This window comes from Dromiciops gliroides, chromosome 4 (assembly GCF_019393635.1).
Source record: "Dromiciops gliroides isolate mDroGli1 chromosome 4, mDroGli1.pri, whole genome shotgun sequence".
Classification (NCBI taxonomy): Eukaryota; Metazoa; Chordata; class Mammalia; order Microbiotheria; family Microbiotheriidae; genus Dromiciops; species Dromiciops gliroides.
Window position 1 is genome coordinate 31,013,135 of NC_057864.1, and position 21,218 is coordinate 31,034,352.

General features: G+C 45.7%; 1 protein-coding gene across 1 annotated transcript in view; it reads right to left on the bottom strand.

The window, feature by feature from the left end:
- Nucleotides 1–4,946: 4,946 nt before the first annotated feature.
- LOC122725822 (cytochrome P450 4B1-like) overlaps nucleotides 4,947–21,218 on the bottom strand; it is a 30,843-nt gene continuing 14,571 nt past the window's right edge. Inside the window, exons 3-12 of the mRNA XM_043963148.1 lie at nucleotides 17,972–18,016; nucleotides 15,302–15,429; nucleotides 14,922–15,046; nucleotides 14,472–14,626; nucleotides 13,397–13,503; nucleotides 12,541–12,731; nucleotides 9,560–9,693; nucleotides 7,353–7,417; nucleotides 6,382–6,464; nucleotides 4,947–5,878 (exon numbers count right to left, since the gene is read on the bottom strand). Of these exons, the coding sequence (XP_043819083.1) occupies nucleotides 5,710–5,878; nucleotides 6,382–6,464; nucleotides 7,353–7,417; nucleotides 9,560–9,693; nucleotides 12,541–12,731; nucleotides 13,397–13,503; nucleotides 14,472–14,626; nucleotides 14,922–15,046; nucleotides 15,302–15,429; nucleotides 17,972–18,016 (1,202 nt within the window). The 3' untranslated portion in view covers nucleotides 4,947–5,709. The remainder of the gene's footprint in view (nucleotides 5,879–6,381; nucleotides 6,465–7,352; nucleotides 7,418–9,559; nucleotides 9,694–12,540; nucleotides 12,732–13,396; nucleotides 13,504–14,471; nucleotides 14,627–14,921; nucleotides 15,047–15,301; nucleotides 15,430–17,971; nucleotides 18,017–21,218) is intronic.

Sequence of the window (21,218 nt, forward strand, 5' to 3'; positions counted from 1 at the left end):
AAATACCAATTCCTAACATATTTCTCTCCATGTCTGCTCCATATATTTGGACCCTCCTCCCATGGCAGATTTAAGCTTTAACACCTTTTAGAATAGCCTTTCCATTGGGTGATAGAATGTACACTGGGCTTATGACAGGGGAAGGTGGGGTTGATTCTTACTTTTCTTAAGATGCCATTTCATTGAATTTCTTTGCTTTGAACTAATTAGGTTCCCTGGATTAATACTAAAGATAAATGAATAGATGGGGGAGGGGGTCTGTGGGCTACATTTTCTGGGATAGGGACAGAAAGGGTCCCATGAACAAAGAGTGTCTTCTCTGGTGAACCTACCCATAAAGGTAGAGGGTGGTCCCTGGGTACCACACATATAGATAGACAGCTTTCTGTTTTGTTTTTGTTTTGGTTTTGTTGTTTTGTTTTCCTTTGTGGGGCAATGAGGGTTAAGTGACTTGCCCAGGGTCACACAGCTAGTAGTGTTAAATGTCATGAGGCTGGATTTGAACTCAGTTCTTCCTGAATCCAGAGCAGTGCTTTATCCACTGCACCACCTAGCTGGCCCCATATAGACAGCTTTCTGGCTTCACTCCTTCCATCAGGCAAGTGAGCAGATGATTTCGGAACCTATATGTATTGCTTTACAGTTATTGCTATTGAGATTTGTCTTACTAGACTCAGCTCATTGTTTTCTCTTTTGAAATCAAAACTATCATAGAATGAGCTACTTCTCCTTTGCTTTATATTCAGGAAGCCATCTAGGCCTTGGGAAAGATTAATATGTCTGTTTTCTATGACTCCTACCAGGCAGGAGTACTAAGGTACCAGTCAGGAGCCTGCAGCGAGCCAAAGTCTGGCTTGCTCCCAGATGCCTTTGCTGGTGTTTGCTGGCTGAGCTGCAAACCAGCCTAAACCAGCCTTGCAGTCAACTGTTCCTGTCAAACATCCTGCTTCCCTTCTGCTCCTGGGGAAGACTGTCCATTCTCTACCCTGTGATGCTTAAAATCTAATGTGTGTGGTCACCTTACCTGTCCCCAGTGTGGGGGGAAACTAGCTAGGATTTACTTATAAATTAGATGCTTCAGCAACAGTTTAAGCATTAAGCCTTTATTAAAGTATATTAGAAGTTAGTAGAGAGAGCACATGTCTCTGAAAGAATGGAAAAACCTAGCTCAGATCTATAAGAGAGAGAGAGAGAGAGAGAGAGAGAGAGAGAGAGAGAGAGAGAGAGAGAGAGAGAGAGCTCCCTTCACCTCACCTAGCTGGTCATGCTATCAAAGAGAAAGAGCCTGAGTCAGTTCAAGCAGAAGTTCACTGTGGGATCAAAAGAGGGTGGGCCCCACACATAGTTCCAAGCTAATTGTCTGGTAGCATTCAAGTCCATGGATTGACATGACTTAAAGATGACCCATGAATTGTGAGGAAACTTTGGGAGTCCAATTGGACCTTAGAAAGGTCTCCTCATGCTTTCTCAACAGAGGGCTCTGGAGAGTAACATTCTCACAACCTTACGCCCTCCTAGAACCTTCCCTTTGTGGTTTTTAAGCATAGATTACCCCTCCCTCTCCTGTGCTGTGGGTTCTCTTGTTCTGGCATAACTTAGCACTAGCATCTGATTTTCCTCCTAATAAAACTTCCCTGATTTCAATGTAGCTTGGACACCTTTGTGTTTTGAGGGGTGGGATTTGCCTGGTTGGTAGCCTCAGGCCAAGTTATTGATAAAAATACTGAAATGCCTTGGGGTGTTTCACTAGAGACCACCTGGTAAGCTAACACTGAAGCCCAAACATCTCTTCTTTGAGTCCAAACATTCAGCTGATTCTGAATGCACATAATTGTATAATAATGATAATAATAATAATAACTGCTCAAAGGCTTGAAAATACTTTATAGATTATCTCATTTGGACTCAAAACAACCCTGGGAGGTAGGGGCTTTTATCATTCTAATTTTACAGATGAAGATACTGAGGTTGAGAGAGCTATGACTTGCCCAGGGTCATACAGCTAGTAAGTGTCTGAGAGTTGGATGTGACGGTTTTCTTGTCTCCAGGTCCTGTGCCCTATCCATATTCCTGAGCTAGTGTGGCTGTTGACTGAGTGGAGTAGGAAAGGTCAGACGTCAAAGCTATTGTGGAGATATAAATAATTTTGGCATGTGAGTGGCTCTATTGGGTAAGAATGAAGTTCTGGGAAACATTGGCTACAGAATGTAATCTGATTTTGATCATGTCCATGAAGAGCAAAGAGATTTGGGGGAGGAAATAGACCTTTGGGACAGGGAGGTTTACTCATATTTCTAGGCTTCATGTCTTCTGCAACTGGGAGAACAAGAGTTTGGAGACAGAAAATGGCTGATAATCCAGTAAAAGGCAATAAGAAAGAGCCTCTAGATAGGTAGAAGAAAGAACAGAGAAAGAGAGACTGAGAAAGATTCTGAGAGACACAGAGACAGAGAGAAACACTGAGACAGAGACACACACAGAGAAAGGGACAGAGAGAACAATGTCACAAAAATCCAGAGAGAAGTGAATATCCAAAGGAAAGACTGGTGCATAATATCAAATGGTTCAGAGAAGCAATGAAGGATAAACAATCAGAAAAGTCTGTTAGATTTGGCCATTAAGAGATCATTGGTCCCTGGAGAGAGCAGTTTCAAAATTGAGTAATGAGGTCACAAACCAGACTGCAGGAGACAGAATCAGCAAGGGAAGAGGAAATGAAGCCCGAGTACAGACAGTCTGTTGTTAAGGAAGGGCAGGTTTAGGGTCAAGGCTTTAAGGCATGATGGGATTAAGTGAGGGGTTTCTTTAAGAAAAAAACAATAATAATACCTCGCAAGGTTGTTGTGGGGATGTTTTGCTGTTTTGCAAGCCAAAAGTGCTATATGAATGCTATTACTGCTTTTTGTGTGATCTTGGTTACTTAACTAGCCTGGGCCTCAGTTTCCTTACCTGTAAAAGGATAGAACTGGACTAGATGGATTCTGAGAAACCTTCTCAGTCTATGATCTGAGGTGGAACATTTTTGGGCAGAACATCCGGCCAGAAAAATCAATAAATCATTGATCTGCACCAGCCTTTCTTTGTGCCGGGAACAAATACAAGTCCTCAAGGAGTTTACATTCTAATAGGGGAAGGCAACACAAAAAAGGGAAGCTGGAGGCCTGGGCAGGGACAAAAAAAGATCTGACTTATAAAGCCTCAGAAAATCAAACAGAGAATGTGAAGGGGGATCTCAGAACCTAGAATGTGAGCGCTGGGAGGGATCTAGACCCCATAATGTGAGAGCTGGGAAGAATCCTAGAGCCTTTAGTAGCTGTCTGAAGTGTGTTTCAGACCTAGGTGTTGCCTAACTCCAAGCACTGTACAATGCTGGTAGAAAAGGACCTTAAAGCATAGAACACAGAATTTCGAGTTTGACATCCAAACGATGGGTTCCAGAATGGGCTAAACAGCCACGGATCTTGTCTTTCCAACTGATCAGTTCTCTTTTAACCTACAGTGTCTGTAGGGGGTGTGTGTGTGTGTGTGCGCGCGCGCGCGCACGAGCATGTGCACAAGCATGCTTGGGGGAGGGTGGAGAGAAGAAAGGGCAGTAACCAATAGCAATTACCTGGAGAACAGCCTGATTTCCATTCCAGTACACAGATATTTTATTAGGCTCCTACCTTGTGGAAAGGCCTGGGAAATGTTTCCTCCCCACACCCTACCCCCATTCCCTTCAATGTATTGTGTCAACTGATCCTCACCCTCTTGAGCCCCATTACAGTTATCATTACTACTACTACTACTACTACTATCTCTAGTTGACACAAACTCAGAACAGGGATTTAACTTGCTCAGGGTCAGCTAGTAAAGTGTTTGGGGCAGGATTTGAAACCAAGTCTCCTTGACTCCAACACTTTAGCTACTGTACCATTTGGCTGCTTCCTATTAATTCATCTCTTTCCTTAGCTTCAGAGGCACCCCACTTATCTGACCTCTCCTTCTCTGTTTCTGATGCTGGCTCCTCTCCTCCCCAGCCCCTCACCATGGGGCTCCTATTCCTTTTTCCTTTGGCTATCTCATAAACCCAACATGCCCACACCAAGCTCATCCTTTTCCCCCCTGACACTACTTCTGGGAGACTTACTCATTTCACCAATCACCCATCCTCCCACGGTCAAACCTGAAGACCTGGAGGGGTCTTCCATTCTCCTGTCCCTCACTTCTTATGTCCACTGAGTTACCAAATCTACCTCCTGCAGACTGATTGTCTCCTTTCAGTACCTGTGGCCTCCACCCAATCCTCACCATCACTGCTCAGGACCTCCCAACAAATCTTTCTGCCTCCACTGTCTCCCCTCCCCCATTCACTCTTCACAGATCTCGTCTTTCTAATGAACAGGTTTGGAGAAAAGCAGAGTCCTCTGCTCAGAGATTTTCAATGGTTCCCTATTACCATTCATAAAAAGCCCAAATTCCTTTTCCAGGTATTCAAGGACTTCCAAAATTTTATACCAGGTCAGCTTTATAGATTTGGAGTCAGGAAGTTGTTTATTGTTTAGTCATTTTTCAGTTATGTCTGATCCTATTTGCAGTTTTCTTAGCAAGCTACCAGAGTGTTCTGGCCTCTCCTGCTTCAACTCATTTTACAGATGAGAAAACTGTGGCAAACAACATTAGGTAACTTACCCAGGGTCACACAGCTAGTAATTGTCTGAGGCTGGATTTGAACTCAGGTCTTCCCGACTCCAGGCTCAGCACTCTGTGTACTGTGTAGCCACCTAGCTGCCCAAAGGAGCCTCCTCTGACACTTACTATCTGTGTGATCCTGGATAAGGCCCTTAACCTCTTTCAGCCTCAGTTTCCTTCTCTGTAAAGTGGAACTACTACTAACACCTACATCCCAGAGCTCTTGTAAGGCTTGGTTGAGATAATGTATACAAAAAGCTTTGCAAATGTGGAAGTGATATATAAATTTAGCTCTTTTTATTACTATTATTCCTCATCCCAAGACCACCCCTCATGTGGACAGACCATGCTGTCCAAGCTCCAGCCAAACTGAGCTCCTTGCACCTGCAGACACCCAGTGCTCTCCAGCCTCTCTGCCTTTGTCCATACTGTTCTCTAGCCAATTTACTTTGGAAACATTGATCGGGTTCTTCTCTGTGCCAGGCACTGTGCTAAGTACTGGAAGTACAAAGACAAAACTGAATCAGGCCCTGTCCTCTGAAAGGTTTCAGTGTACTGGGGGATACAAAACGTCCATAAGTAACTCCTGAGTGTATTCAAAAATCAGACAATATACATTAGAGAGGTTAAGTGCTAACATTTAGGGAGATCAGAACAGGCTTTCTCTGGGAGATGGCACCTGTACCAGGCTTTGAAAGAAGGTTGAGTATCTCACAGCCTCAGTTTCCTCCCCTGTAATATGAAGAGCTTGAACTACAAACCTCAAAGAGTTCTTGAAAACTGGTACAAAATGGTACGATACGTGTTTCTATATCATTAGAAGGTATTTCTTGCATATATAGCTATATGTGTGTGTCCAAGTAAAAAGAAAAACCAATACCCTAAGACCTGTGTCTATCTCCCTTCCTGTTTTGGATTGTAAGCTCCCATAAGGGTCACATTCAATGTGCATCTGCAAACGAACTTCAGCACCCCCAGCCCTGTCCCTACCCCATCCCCAGCCAGTGCACAAGACAGAGCTCCAGGCTCTGCTCCTTCCTAGGTCAGCTTCTTCAGGTTAAGGTAGATGCCATTCTTAGAGCCCAGGACAAGCTGAAGGCGTTTGATGGGTGGCCTCGAAGGCTCTGGAGAAAACTCAAAGTGAAGGAGACAGAGTGCTGTGACCGCCTTCATCTCCATCATGGCAAACTGTTGCCCGATACAGTTCCTGCAGTCAGAGGGAGAGAAACACAAAATCAGCATCCTGACCAGGATAGCGATCCATGACTGGAGGCAGACACAAGCTCAGGCTCTTAGAGTCCGGCATGGGAGCAAAACAGGCTGGTCCTAAAACTTAGTAGACATCGAAGGCAGAATTTGAACTCGAGTCTTCCTGACTTTACGGCCAATGTTCTTAGCTGCCTCTCAAATAGAGGCAAGATTCAGCCTTTGCCTTTGCCCCACCTTCAACTATACCCTGAGGTCAGAACACTTCTCCCCTCAGGAAGCCAAGCTCTCTTTCTTCCAAGGCTCCTAGGAAGCCATCCTTTCTCAGATCCCCACCCCCAAGCAACCTATGTGGGAGGTGCAGTGCAGGGTGAGCTGGGAATGAGGCAGATTTCTCCCAGTTCTGCCCTGATCGAGTAGGCAGGTGGGTATGTTTGGGAAACTCCATTTGAGGCATTGATATGGCTTCCCCCACCCCACCCCACCCCAACTAGGTGCACCTACCTGGGCCCAGCCGAGAAGGGCATGAATGCATAGGGGTGACGAGTCGAGGAATTCTCTAGAGAGAAGCGCTGGGGGTCAAATACCTGCAACAAAAAGAAGGAAGACCTGAATTCAAATCCCTCCCCTGACACTTGCTAGGTGGGTATACCTGGACAAGGGGTTGGAACAGAGGCTCTGTGATTCTGAAGAGGGAATATGATCCAGACACAAGACAAAGTTGGATCCAAGTTGCAGAGGCTGAGGGACACAGTGCTGGTGGCATACTAGTTGATGGCTTGTACACCGAATATACACATGTGAATAATCTCACATAAGCCAGGCAGGCTAACATGGCACCAAGGAATGGGAATGGGCACAGTTAGAGGGCATCAGGCAGAAGCATTTGAATCTCACTTGGGAGGAAGTAGGAGCCACTAAAGATTTTTGAATAGAGGGGTGACCTAGCTTACAAAGATCTACAAAGATACAGCCTATCCTTTCCTCACCCCTCCAATGGACAGATTCTAAGGGAAAACCAGGGAAGACATGGAGATGGGTTAGAATGGCCATAACCCAGACAGATGCTCATAGGAGTCTGTGCAAGGGTGTGGAAACAGAGAAAGGGGGGCTGGATTTGAGATGAACTCCATCTATGTGCCACTGAGGTGGAATGACTAGACCCCTGGAAGCTGATTGGATGGGAACAGGAACAATCTTCAAGGATAGGAGCACAGAGAGGAAGTGAATGGTGGGGGTACAGGCAGAGATGGTGGAGGCAGAAGGAAAAGCAGAAAAGTGAATGGGCTCCTTTCTAGCAGGGGGAGCCCCCAGATCCTCCTACACCCCAGCCCTTCAGCTTAGTTTCCTGAGCCTACTTAGCACAGGTCATCCACTACCCCCAACAGATATGAGCCTTCCCCTTCCCCTCCCCTCTGTGAATGCTCCCCTCTGTCCCATCCTGCTCTTCCATGTGACGTGATGGTTGGAGGTACCTCAGGCTTGTCCCACACGCTTGGGTTCCTGTGTAGTGCATAGATGTGGAGAGAGATCAGGCTGCCTGTGAGACAGAGAGAGAGAACCTCTAAGAAAAGAGTCTTGTGACTTAATTGGTATGGGGAACTCCTGTAGGGGTCAGCCTCTCCACTGATGCAGACAGACCACTCACCTCTAACTAAAAGTCTTACAGGCCCCTGAGAAATTAAGTGTCTAGACCAGAACTCTGGTTTTCCTGACCCCTGTATTCACTCTGTCATACTGCTAACCTCAGCTAATCACCAAGATGGGTATTTATACATGAGGAAACTGATCCCTGAGCATGGGAGTGATTCTGACAATGTCTTGAACTCTGCAGGGACTAGAAATAAGATCTCCTCACACCCAGGCTAAGGTTCTCCTCTGGAAGGCTGAAAATATTGGAATGGAGAAGGATGGTCTAGATCCTTCTGTGAGGAGGCTGAACCTCCTTGGGCTCCCCAGTGCCCACCACATCTCAATGTCAGCCCATGGCAGAGGTTTCCTTGGGGAAAGTTGGGGGGAATTAGGAATATATTTGGGGGCAGATCAGGTTTTCATGAAGAAGACTGGGATCTTAATGAGACCTCAAGGACAGGTACGACTGGAGAACTTTCCAGACTCTCTGCAGGGCCAGGGTTCCAATTTCCCTGGATTTAGCAGAAAGAAAAGAAAACAAATGAACAAACAAAAAAGCACAAACAAAGCCTAAAGAACCTTGAGGAGTCAGTGGGGTTGACTTCAGACCAAGGTCAGAGGACCTCGGACGGGACAGTAATTGGGAGACAATGCACCATTTTCTGGGGCTTGAGACACATATAGATGGGCCCACAACAGGCAATGTTGGTGGCAGCCATAAGGAACCAGACAGGCCAGTCCTAGCACGTGGGTCACCCAAGACTCCACAAGAATCCCTAAAGCATGGGAACTACTAAGAGTTAAGGGGAGGAGGGGCCCAAACTAGAGTCACTCAGTGTCAACAATATGTGGCTAGAACCAGGACACACCTCCTGAGCCAGGCTGGGAGGTTTTACCTGAGCTCCACATGATGGGCCATATACCCATCCCTCCAGGGCACCTTTACCCTGGGAGAGATTGAAAACATGGTGTGGTGGAGAAAGGAAAGCAGGAGAGTCTGAGACAAAAGCTGGGACTCCTTAGCTAACATGCTCTAGCTTCCCCCAGGGAAAGATCAGGAGAATGGGCTTCAGAGGTTCTCCCCTACTGACATTCTGGACCTAGATCCTCGGTGCCATTTGGGCCCAGTGTTTATAACTTGTTTGTGTGTCATGGACCCCAGGCAGTCTAGGGAAGCCTAGGGACCCCTCCCCCAAGAAAAACTGGGGAAGCCTAGGGACCACCTGGCAGACTAGAAAAGCCTAAAGACTTTTTTTTGGTGAGGCAATTGGGGTTCAGTGAGTTGCCCAGGGTCACACAGCTAGTAAGTGTCAAGTGTCTGAGGCCGGATTTGAACTCAGGTCCTCCTGACTTCAGGGCCGGTACTCATATCCACTGTGCCACCTAGCTGCCCCAAGACTCTTTCTCAGAGTCATTTTTAAATGCATAAAATTACAAAGGAATCCAATTATACTGAAATATAGTTATTGAAATATTTTTAAACAACCAAGTTCACAGACCCCTGATGTAGGTGAGGGCATTTATTATCTCTTACACCCCGCCCAGCTCTCACAGATGAGATGCCCCCCAAGACCCTTGGGCTCCTTCCCCTACAATGTTGGAATCTCCCTCCCTAGCGTTCAATTGTGTGAGTTGGTGTGTGAGGCTTATATTGTAGATGCTGTGTACAAATCACTTAGCTAATCTGAAAGCATTTAACACAGTACCTGGCACACAGTAGGCACTTAATCAATGCTTTGTTGACCAAATAAATGTCTGTCACTTTTTTTATTGCCGCTTGGGTCAGGGGAGATGTGTCATAATGGTCAATGATCCCTGGAGGAGAGAGCTCTGTCTCTGTGGCCAACAGGACTCAGAGAGCTCATCCTTGCTGGGAGAACCTGCACTGAGTCACATAAGCTTGTGTCTGGGAATTTAGGTCTATGGGATTTCTCTAAGCATGACACCTTGGGAAAGGCCCTGGCCAAATGCTCAAGATTTCTGGGTGGTCAGGACTTGACCCAGGTCTTCCACCTCCCGCACCCAGGCTCAAGGGCCACCTTCATCCTACCTTCAGGTAGTGACTTCCCATCCATGAAGGTTACAGGCTTGCTGAGCTGGCGGTATACCTGGGGCACCGGAGGATAGAGGCGGAAACTCTCCTTGATACACATGGTAAGGTAAGTCATTTTTCCCAGGTCTTCACTGCATGGAGGGAAAGCAGAAGGCCAGAGCCCCCAGGTACAGTGGTTAGTTTAGACCAGGTGTAGCAGCCCCCCGGCCCCACCACTTGGTTCCCCAGATACCCCAGATCCACCTCCCAGCTAGCTTGAGAAGACAAGGGGAGGTGATCAGAATACCCACCATTCCCCTAGCGATGCACCTGCCCAAGTGTCCAGTCCTAATTCTGGGTCTGCTGGAGCTCCATACTTCTTGTCCAGGTTACCCCCACCTAGAATGCCCTCTCTCTTCCTCCCCACTTCTGACTACCCTCCCTTTAAGGCCCTGCATGGACAGCTCTTGGGGTAAGCCCTCCCTGAGCACTCTTCATGCACATAGAGCCTGGGCCCCTTGGTGCAGCCAGCAATCTCACAAATAGCCCCTCAACATTTTCTCCTTGTTCCCATCAAGCTGTGAGCTCCCTGAGTGCTTCCCATCACTCCCTCAGTGCTTAGCATAGAACTGGGCCCAAGGGGGTTCCGGAAAGAAAGACAGATGAACACAGGGACTTGCTCAATTAAACTCAACAAGTATTAACTGATTATCTACTGTATGCAGAGCTCTCTGCTAAGAGCTGAGGATACAGAGAAGGGGAATGATCCAGGCCTTCCAGCAGGGAACAGGAGTAGAAAGAAAACTTGGTTTGGAATTCAAAGACCTGGGTAGAAATTCTGAATTCATTCTTCTTAGCTTTGTACCAGTTAGAACTGAGAAAAGTGAATTGGGCTACATACAGCCTTGGGAGGTGGGGAGTCGTCCCTCATTGAAGGTCTTCTGGTAGTGGCTAGATGGGCACCTGTCAGGGATGTTGGAAAAGGGGTGACCCTTATTGGGATACAGCTTGGACAGGGTGCCCCTGAGTTCTATCCTAGATCTAAGAGTCTCCGATTCTGTGATTCTCTGACCTTGGTCAATGACCTTAAAGGCCATAGAGTGCCCTGTGAATGAAACCACACCAGGGTCCTCTTCTGAGGCCTTCTCTTGGCATGGTGAAGAAGGTGAGGAGGAGAGCCTGAATTCACTGAGGCCTGGCCAGCAGAACACAAAGAGCCTTGGCATGTCCTCCTGGAAAGGCTTAGAGTGTGGGCCAGGTCATGATGCTTTGTGGTCCTGTCATCCAAGAACCAGCCCAGGTCAGCTCAAAGATGCTCTTTGCTGGAAGCCAGACCACCAGAGAAAGGCCTTTTCCAGCCATAGCAATTCATAATCACCATTTACTAAGTCACAGAAAGCTATGTTTTTTGTTGGCAAAGGGCGAACCATCATTGGGAATGAAACATCAGCTCCTTAAAGTCTTATTGCTCAGCAGTGCACATCTTGGCTCCTCTGCTAGATATGAGACCGAGAAGAAAAGAGGCTGGAACGAGGCTCTGTGTGCAAGGAAGAGGGGAGAACAGCCAGTTTTATTTTTGGGAGGTGTAGAGGACAAGATGTAAGACTGGAGAAGGAGACTGAGACTAGGTTGTGAAGAGAAACAATTCTAATGAGGAAGGAAAAGGGGATATGTCTGAAGAGAAAGATGAAGATGCACAGACAATTCCCCAACCCTTAGATTCACAAAAGACATGTACAGAAGACAGAAGCAGAGCCTGCTTTCTGGCACAGTCCTATCAAAATGGGGCAAGGAATTTTTCAAAAATAGTGTCAGTAAATCCAAGAATGATCTAAGATTTTGAAGTGAATCTAAGGGCAAAAAAGGGTTTTCTTTTAGCTTTATTGGAAGAAAAAGGAAGAACCAAGAAGGGCCAGACTGTTACTTTGAGTAGATGGGATGATGATAATTCCCAATAGACACAAGGCAGAGTTCTTGCTTCATTTCTGTTTTCTTTGCCAAGAAGAATAACCTTTGCCCTGACAATAACAAGATAAAAATTAATTGCATGAAAATGATGTATAAGATAATAAAGAGAAGGCAATAAATCAGCTAACAGGATTAAAGTCCCTTAGCAATGCTGAACTTTATCCTTGGGTCCTAAAAAACTGCAAAATATGATTTCTGGGTCAGTAAGTGATCTTTGAAAGATCTTGGAAAACAGGGGAGGTACCACAACATAGAAGAAGGATAATTGTCCAGATTTTTTTGAAGTGGGGGAGGGGGAGTGAGAAAGAGAAGAAATTCTGTAAACTATAAGCCAATGTGCTTCTCTTGAATTTTGTAGAAAACCTGTGATAAAATAATGGAATTTGGCAGACTCCCAGGGGTCCCACTTGGTTGATCTAGTATTGTTTGAGAAACCTACTAAGTACCTACTTGTGATGATTAAATCGGACCACACCTGCTGGCCCTGAGTAGGGCCCTAGTTGAGGTTGATTAAATTGAGATCACACATGGCCAACCCTGAGTAGAGTGTGTTTTCAGAGGCTGTGGACTTCGACATCAACAGGAAACCACTCTCGACCAATCAACTGGAAGAACCTCCCATCTTCAGGGAGGAGGACAGGAAGTAGGAAGGAGGCTGGTGGACTAGAGCTGGCTCTAGGAGCATGAGATGAGGACTGGTCCCCTAAGGATGGACTCGGGGAAGATGACGATGAGTTCCCCCAAACTCTGCCAACAGGGCAGATCGGGGGCTACTTGGACCTTGGAGTCAACCATATGAGTGCAGTCACTGGATCTGAGATTTAGCCCTTCAAGATTACTTAGAGATCAATTAGTCCAATCCCCTCATTTTATAGATGAGGAAACTGAGGCCAAGAAAAGAGAAGACTTGGCATGGCCACAACATTAATAAGTGGCAGAGCCCAAGGGAACAGGGCAGGGCCTGGTGGGGTCCCTGCAGTCCCTGGTACGTGCTTCAGCCAATTTTGACACAGGACAGGCCCAAGACTCACCACTGGAGGGTATCACGATTTCCCAAGATTTGTTGGACCTCCTCCCGGCATCGTTGCTGGTGCTCTGGGTGAAGGGACATGCAGTACAGGAACCAGGAGATGCCACTAGTGGTGGTGTCGTGACCCTCAAACATGAATGTGTCCACCTCAGCTCGTAGGTCTGCATCTGACAACTTAGTCTTGCTCTCATCCTGCAGGAAGGAATGGAAGTGACAAAAATAGATGGACAACACAATAAGAACAATCCAAAGTATACTTTAGGGAGAGCTTCCCCTCAATAAGAGCTGCTAAATGGGAGGAAAAGGACCTGAACCAGATGGAAATGGGATCTTCTTTTGTGATGGAGGCTGGAGGAAGAACCATTCTTCTACCTGCATCGTCCTCTTGTACATAAGATTTAGAACCAAAAGGGAAATTAGAGACCTTTGGGCCAACTCTCATGTTACAGATGAGGAAAGTGAGGCTCACACCAGGGGAAGTGACTTGCCCAAGGTCACAAAAGTGATAAATGTAAGAGCCAGGATTTGAACCCAGGGCTTTTGATGCCAAATCCAGTGCCCTTTCTACTATAGTATATTGTATCATTTTTTTTCACTCTACCTGTCTGGATCTTCTGTACCAATCAAAGTAAAGTTCAAGTTACCTACCCCTCCCCAGCTCCCCCAGGAAGCCTTGGGTAGACAGCCCCTTTCCCCACTGATGGCTCCTTCTATTTGATGCTGAGGACAGAAGGAGGAACAGGAGAGAGACGGACACTACTTGGAGCGAGGAGTTTGGAGGGCCTTAAAGATCCACTTTGCCTTTCCCATAATTGAGTCCCAGATTAACCCATCCCTTGGAAGCCCCTCAGACTCACTCCAGCCCCAAGAAGAATGTCTAGGAAATCCAGGCGTTTCTTTCCCTGGATCTTCTCTTGTTCTTCCTCTTCCTTCAGGAGGGCCCTTCTGGCCCTGATCACCTGGTCTGTGCAAGGAAAGAAAAGTGTTGGCACTGGAAGGAGCAAGAGAAGTCATGGGTTCAAGCACCCAACTCACAGAAGGGGAGAATAAGGAGTGGTTGAGTCAAGGTCAGGGAATCCAATGGTGTGGGTGGAAGAGTCAGATCTCCTGACACTGCACCCAGGGCTCTTTCCACAAATACACTGTCTTAGGTTTACAGATGCCTCATTCAAGCCCTCACTCCAGTGCAATCTGCAACCCTTACTCTAGTTAGCGAAGACAAGGGAGAAGATAAAAGACTCTACCCTATGCCTTCATATTAGGAGTTCTAATTCATGGAACCACTAAGCAAGAGCCTGGTAATCCGCAGTCCCTCTCTGACCTCATATACGGGACTGGGTTCAGTTCTGGGCACACATTTTAGGAAGGACATTGACAAGCAGGAGAGCTAGGAGATTGGTCCTCGATGTAAGGAAAAATTTCCTGCAAATTGGGAGCTGTCCAAAGGTTGAACTGGGTTGTCTGGAGTACCACTGTTTTCCCTATCCTTTGACATCCTCAATCGGGTTAGATAACCTCTTGTTGAAAATGTCATAGTAAACTTTCTCCCTCAGATAGAGGTTGGAGTACATGTTCTCTGACATCTCTTCCAATTCGGAGATTGTGTGATTCTGAGATATATTCTCTCCTGCCTCAAAGGGAAGAGGCATATGATATGATTTGGTTAGGGAAGAAGTAGAGGATGGGAGGCCTCAGAGTCACAAAAAGGTTTCATAGGGGGTAATGAGGAATAACCTTTGGGTTTACCATGTAGGTGTACCTAGGGGTAGAGTCCATAAGGAGGAAGTAGAAAAAAAGGAAAGACAGAAGAAAGGAAGGAAGGGAAAGAATAAGGGAGAGAGGAAGGAAGGAAGGGAAGAAGGGAGGGAGGAAGGGAGGAAGGGAGGAAGACAGGATGGCAAAAAGAAGGGCAGCCCCAGGCTGGACACATACCAGTGTGATCATGAGCAACCTTGCAAGCCTGAAGGAACTTTCGACCATGAAACGTGAACCAATAGTAGAAGAAGTCATTGTGATACTGGAAGGTTGCCATTCGCTGTTGCATCAACAAGGTGAGTTCCCCAATGGCTTGAAAGTATTTGATGTCACTGCAAGGGGCCAAAGAGAAGAAGAACTGAAGCAAAGAGTTGGGGGAGCAGGAAAATGAGATGGTTGTGTTTTGGCATTATGATTGGTCATTCTCCTCCCCATGTGGGCCTAGCCCCCTTGGAAGACTAAGCTCTATACTGGGAGCTCTATACTAGGGGCCTACTGTGTTTGTTTCTCTGCTCCTCAAACCAGGGGCTCCCCAGAGCAGGGCTGTCTCCTCTCAGACCAGGGGCTTTCTTCCTAGCAGCCAGGTAAAGGCAGCACCCCCAGAACACTCAGGGCCCTTTCCCTAACCTCTCTGTCTGGCTCCCACTGCTCCTTCCAAAGATACATTTAATCAGAGTGTCCAGAGCCATGTGGCCCACATCTGGGAAGATATTCACACACTTGTCTGTCTGAATCTTCTTGCCCCATTTGTCCTGGAAAAAAACACACCAGGAAATCAGAGACCCCTTCAAGCCCCAAGCCCCATAGGGCTTATTTCCAAGGCTCATCCCTCTTACTGCACCCCTTTCCCAACTGTCTGGTTTCCTTCTCTGAGTTATTCCAAAGGACATTCTGTCCAGTGAAGCACTGCAGGCCCCAACCTAATGTCCCCCTCCAAGCTAGCCCAGCTGTAGTTTTAACCCCAGGGGAAGGAAAGGATCAGAGCAAGGTCTCAAAGAACCTCTCACCAGCATGACTTTGGTAGACTCCACAAACAGGTCCACATATGGCTTCAGGACCTCTGAGTGAAAGGCAGGGGTGAGCAATTTCCGGTGCTGAAACCACTTGGGCCCATCCAAGACCAGTAGCCCCTTCCCTGGGATTAGGGAGGAGAACACATGAGAGAGCAGCACCTCCTCATCCAGTCAGTAACTTCCTGTCCAGGATCCAGGCACATGGAAACCTTGAGAGGGACAATGAGCCCATCCCCCCTTCTGGGAGCACACAGTCAGTCCTCAATATACTTGAAATTGAAGGGGTCTATTGAAGACCTTAGTCATGGAATAAGACTTCATTGGGGAGATCTAACCTACTTAAGAAAACAAACAGATGATGAAAGAATGGCAATGCTGGGAATGGCCTTGAGTCATAGAACACAGAATGTCAAAGCTTGAAGGGACTTTAGAACTTAGTTAGAAAGGAGCTTAGAACATAAAGCACTAGAGGGAGAGAAGAACAAAAAGGTCCTTCTTTTCTCCACAGAGACTCCTTCAAGTCTCCATACTTGAAGAATTTACATTCTCATAGGGAATGTGAAAAGTATCCATCAATCAATTAACCAATATATGTTTATTAAACACCTGTTAGATGTTTAATCTAGTGCTAAGCACTAGGGCTACAAAAAGAGGCAGAAGCCAGTCTCTGCCCTGAAGGAGTTTACAATCTAATGGATTGCAAATACACAGGAAAAGTCCATGCAAAGTAAGGAGAGGAGAGGAAGAACACCTGGGAGAATCCCAAAAAGGCTTCCAATGGAAGGTCTTGCCTAAGCTGAGTCATGAAGGAGGCAGAAGATTCCAGGAGGTGGAGGTGAGGAGAAAAGGTCTTTCAAGCATTGGAGTCAGTTTATGCAAAAGTCTAGAGATAGTCAGGCTTCAACATTCACACATTTAACTTTTGTGGCTTCAAGCATGTGAGTGATTTTATTAGAAACTTTATTTTCACTCTTGCATTGACAGCCACACACATTGGCAGTTATGCACAGTAGAGAAGAAATGAGAGGGCTGGTGTGCCAAATCTGTGAGACTGCTGGGATCCTGGTAGATACTTTCCCTGGTGTCCACCCAGTCCCTGTAAAGAGCTCCTCAGGCATTCATTGCATATTTTCATTGTTTGCCTTGAAAACTCAAGTTTGATGTTGCAATCATGCCCTCAAGGCAGTGTGCAAGTCCTTTGGGCTCTGAGCCCAAGTATGCAAAGTCAGTGAGGTGGCTCAGTGATAAAACAAAGGTTTGGTAAACTTCATACTGGAATGTCTGCAGCCACTCTTAGCCCCCAAATTTGGTGTTAAGAAATCAACGAGTTGTTATATAATCAAAGAGGAGGAAAGCATTCATAAAAGTCTTTGTGAATCTGCTCCAGAAAGTGCATATTATCAGAATTAATGTTTTGTTATAGAGAATTGAACGCAGAAAAGTGTGTCTTCAGCCATCTCTAGTGACAGTTTAGTTTTTACTTGCAAAGGTATCTAACCCCTTATTTCCCATATGTTCCATGTATCAACATTTGCATTTTTTACTTTTGTAGCATTTTCTGGGAACGTTACCTCTGCCAAAGGTGAAGATTGCCTGTACAACAGAATGGACAGGGAAATGTTGGAAGAAATTTGGCCGGAATGCATGCAGAGTATGTGAAAGACAAGACTAGAAAGATCCCAGCCACCCACCTCAAGTCTTTCTGCACCACTGGAAATTATACTTTGTACTTAGTTGCCTTGTTCACATTGCCACCTGCACTTCCAAAGAAGATGGAGAAGTGGTCAGAAGAACAAGCAAAGATATTGTCATGGATGCAAAGGGAAGACAGACTAGCCAGAGGGTGTGAGTGGCCAACAGTCATGAAAGCTACAGAGAAATCTAGAGGGGTAAGGATTGGAAAAGGGCCATTGGAGATAAAATTAAAGAAGAACCTTGGAGAAAGTAAGTTCTATCTTGTGTAAGAGTCAGAAGCCATTGTAAAAGGGGAGAGAGGTATAGGATCATTGCTAAAAGGCATATATAGAGTGTCAGAGATACGGACAGAGCTGATATACAAAGCAGAAGAGGGCCAGGCCCCAGGATTCCCTGCAGTCTGATGGGGTCATTTGACAGACTGTACTGGTAAGATTTCACATAGCTATTATTCTTCAAGAGGCCATACAAGGGGCTCTCCTCACAGCCACAATGTAAGGACCAGAAGACATATTATTATTCCCCTATTATAAAGGAGGAAAGCAGTCCAGAGAGGGGAAGGGTCTTGCCTATGGTCACATAGTGGTGTGAGAGCCGAGCCAGGGCTAGGACCCAGGTTTCCTGAGCTCCTATTTAGGGCTCTTGTTCAAGTTTAGGAAGATGGCATATGGGTGACTTACATCCTCAGGTCAACTAGCAGCTCCTGAAAAACAAGAGCTTAATCTCTGCCCGGTCAAGCCCAGAATTTGGCTCAGGGCTAGGAGTGGGGGTGAGGTGAAGATTGAAAGACTATGGGGTGAGGAGGGAGAGCGTTGGATACTTGAAGAAGGGGTTAGATACGCCTTCTTTCCCCAGACACCGGTCCCCGCCTCCCCCCCCTCCGCCACTGTTCAGACCTCCATTTCTGCTTTCCTCATTCTACCCAAGGTGGGTGGGAGAGTTAGAGGGAGGCAAAGGAACCCGACTCACCAATCCATGGTAAGAAAAAACCATATACGTCGAGGGCCTTGGGATCTGTAGAAGAAAAAAGATGCAGTCAGAGAGGCCTCTACCAAACCCTGACCTATGAGAAATGAAAGCAGGATCAGTCTGGCAGAGAATGAGACCAATCCTGTCCTTACCCTGAGGATACAAGATCTAGTATCTCAGAGCCCAGAGGTTCAGAAGTACAGCATCATGGGTGGAAGGATTCCCAGTGGCTACTGAATCCAACACATGGCCAAGTAAAAAGCTCCTCTCCAGCATCCATGACAAGGGGTCATGCCATCCTGACTTCAGAAACTTTACTTAGGAGCTGCCACCTCCCTCACACATCCCCAGGAAACCCATTCCTCTGGTGGCCAATTCTTAGGAAGTTTTTCTTGATTATTGTACTGTCCTTTTTTTTTTTTTTGGCGGGGCAATGGGGGTTAAGTGACTTGCCCAGGGTCACACAGCCAGTAAGTGTCAAGTGTCTGAGGCCGGATTTGAACTCAGGAACTCCTGAATCCAGGGCCAGTGCTTTATCCACTGTGCCACCTAGCTGCCCCCCCCCACTGTCCTTTTAAGGTTTGTTGGATTAGGCTTAAATGATAACTCTTTAAATTCCAGGGCCTTTCTTTGTATCCCCACCCTGCCTTTTGCACTATGACCAGAACCACAGTAAGGAACCGGCAAACAAATGCTTGTTACTAGTTGATGAGTTAAACCTGTTCAGAAACATAGGCGTCACTATTGTTGAAGTAGTTGCTCTCTGAATTCTGAACTGTTTGTTGCTGAGTTTTGATGGTAATAAGCTTTTGAAGTTTGGAGCAAATGAAAAACAGTCAACTTCAATGATTAGGACAATATTTAGGCCAATATCTGGAAAAACATGAAAACCAGTGCTGTTTTATTATTATAGGACAAAAATAATTAATTTGACTATATTCTAACCCAGAAAGGAAATCTAAGAAGCAGAGACAAAGAAAAGAGGGGAGAGGGAAAAAGAGAGAGACAGACAGACAGAGACAGAGACAGAGAGAGACAGAAAGAGAGAGAGACAGAGAGAGAGAAATGGGAGGGGGAGGAGGATGACAGGTATCAGAATTTTATCAGCTACATTGGCTGAAATGTTGCCCAATAAAGTATAAGTCAAGTACTGAATTTAGTTGAAGTAATTTTTCAACACAGAAATTACATTCATCAAAGAACTTTTATGAACAGTTCCTGAGACAGAAAGAACACACTGAATGTTAAAGTTCCAAAGCTGTGAGTACCTTGAGTACATGGTTTTTTCTTGTTTATGTACCTTCTTGGCAGGTCTCTGTAAGTGCCAATTGCCTTGCAGATATTGGTTGTTCTGTTTTGTTTTGTTGTTGTTGTTGTTGTTGTTTGTGGGGGGATGAGGGTTAAGTGACTTGCCCAGGATCTCCCAGTAAAGTAAGTGTCAAGTGTCTGAGGCTGGATTTGAACTCAGGTCCTCCTGAATCCAGAGCCAGTGCTTTATCCACTGCGCCACCTAGCTGACCCCTATATTGATTGTTTTTGTGAGACTGTCTGACCCAGGTTTATATGTGGACTGTGATATATTTATTATTTATTTGCTTTAATATGTGAATACCTTTAATGTTATCATCATTATTTCTTTTGCCTTATTATTACATCAATGCTTCTGTTAAATATCTAAAAGTGTCATTTTTGAGTGACCGTTCAAATAGAAATGCACTGGTTGGGGCTAAAGAGCTAGAGTGGTATATAGGAAGAGTGGATTTCTCCCTTAATAGAGGAATCTGAGAGAATTTTAGTGTAACCACAAAGTAGTGATCCATCTTTGGGAAGCTAAGGGGTGAGATAACCGATAACCTGCCCAGAGACTAAGTACCCACATGCCTATGTGAGAGGTATGAGATGCTACAGTGTGAGTAGATCACTCCATGCACCTGCTATATTGACATCAAAATGAAAGATGCCTTTCTGCAATTCCTTCTCCCTTACTATTCTTAGTTCACTCCTCAGGGACCAAGCAGAGCTAGGATGGTCCCTCTTCTATGCAAGAGTCCTTCAGGGGCGGCTACGTGGCGCAGTGGATAAAGCACTGGCCCTGGATTCAGGAGTACCTGAGTTCAAATCTGGCCTCAGACACTTGACACTTACTAGCTGTGTGACCCTGGGCAAGTCACTTAACCCCCATTGCCCTGCAAAAAAAAAAAAAAAGAGTCCTTCAAATTCTTGAAGAAAGCTGTAAATTCACCTCTAAGTCTTCTCCAATCTAAATGCCTCCAAGGAATGTTGGTGGTAGTTGTGTTCAGTCATTTTTTAGTCTTGTCTGACTTTTCATGACCCTATCTGGGGTTTTCTTGGTAAAGATACTAAAGTAGTTTTCCATTTCCTTCTCCAGCTCATTTTTACAGATAAGGAAACTGAGTCAAATGATGTTAAGTGACTTTCCTAAGGTCACACAGCTAGTGTCTGAGGCCAGATTTGAACACAGGGAGATGAGTCTTCCTGACTCCAGGCCTAGCACTATGTGTACCATAGTATCACCTAGCTGCCCCCTCCAATGAATAGGATCATGGATTTTGAGCTAGAAGAGACATTGGAGATTGTCTGTTTCAAATCACATATTTTACAATTGAGGGAAGTGAGACCCAAAGTGGTTACGCGATTTCCTAAGGTCATACTCAAGATAGTAAATGCCAGAAGCAGGATTTGAACTCAGCTTCTCTGACTCCTAAATTCAGTGCTCTTTCCACCCTATCATCATAGGTCTTGAACTCACAGTCCTTCACCAACCTGGACATGCTTTCCAGACATGCTAAACCTTATCAGTGTCCTTTCCAAACTGTAGTCCCCAAAACTGAACACAAGACCTTAGGAATCTAATGAGGGCAGAAGACAAGAGAACTGTCACCTCCTCAGTCCTGGATGCTTTGCCTCTCAATGCAGCCTTGGCTTATATTAGTTTTCTTGATGACCACATCCCTGACAGCAAGCTTGCAGTCCACGAAAACCTCCAGTTCATATGAACTGCTATCAAGCCATGTTCTCATTATCTTTATCTGCAAAGGTAATTTTTCTTTAACTCAAGTGTAAGATATTATATTTGCTTCTATTACATTTCGTCTTATATCTTGCCCAACATTTGAACATTTTAACTTTTTTGGATCCTTGACTTTATTATCCCCTGTGTAAACTTTCCCTCCCAACTTTGAGTCACTAGACAATTTGATGAGCTTGTCACCAATGCCTTTATCCA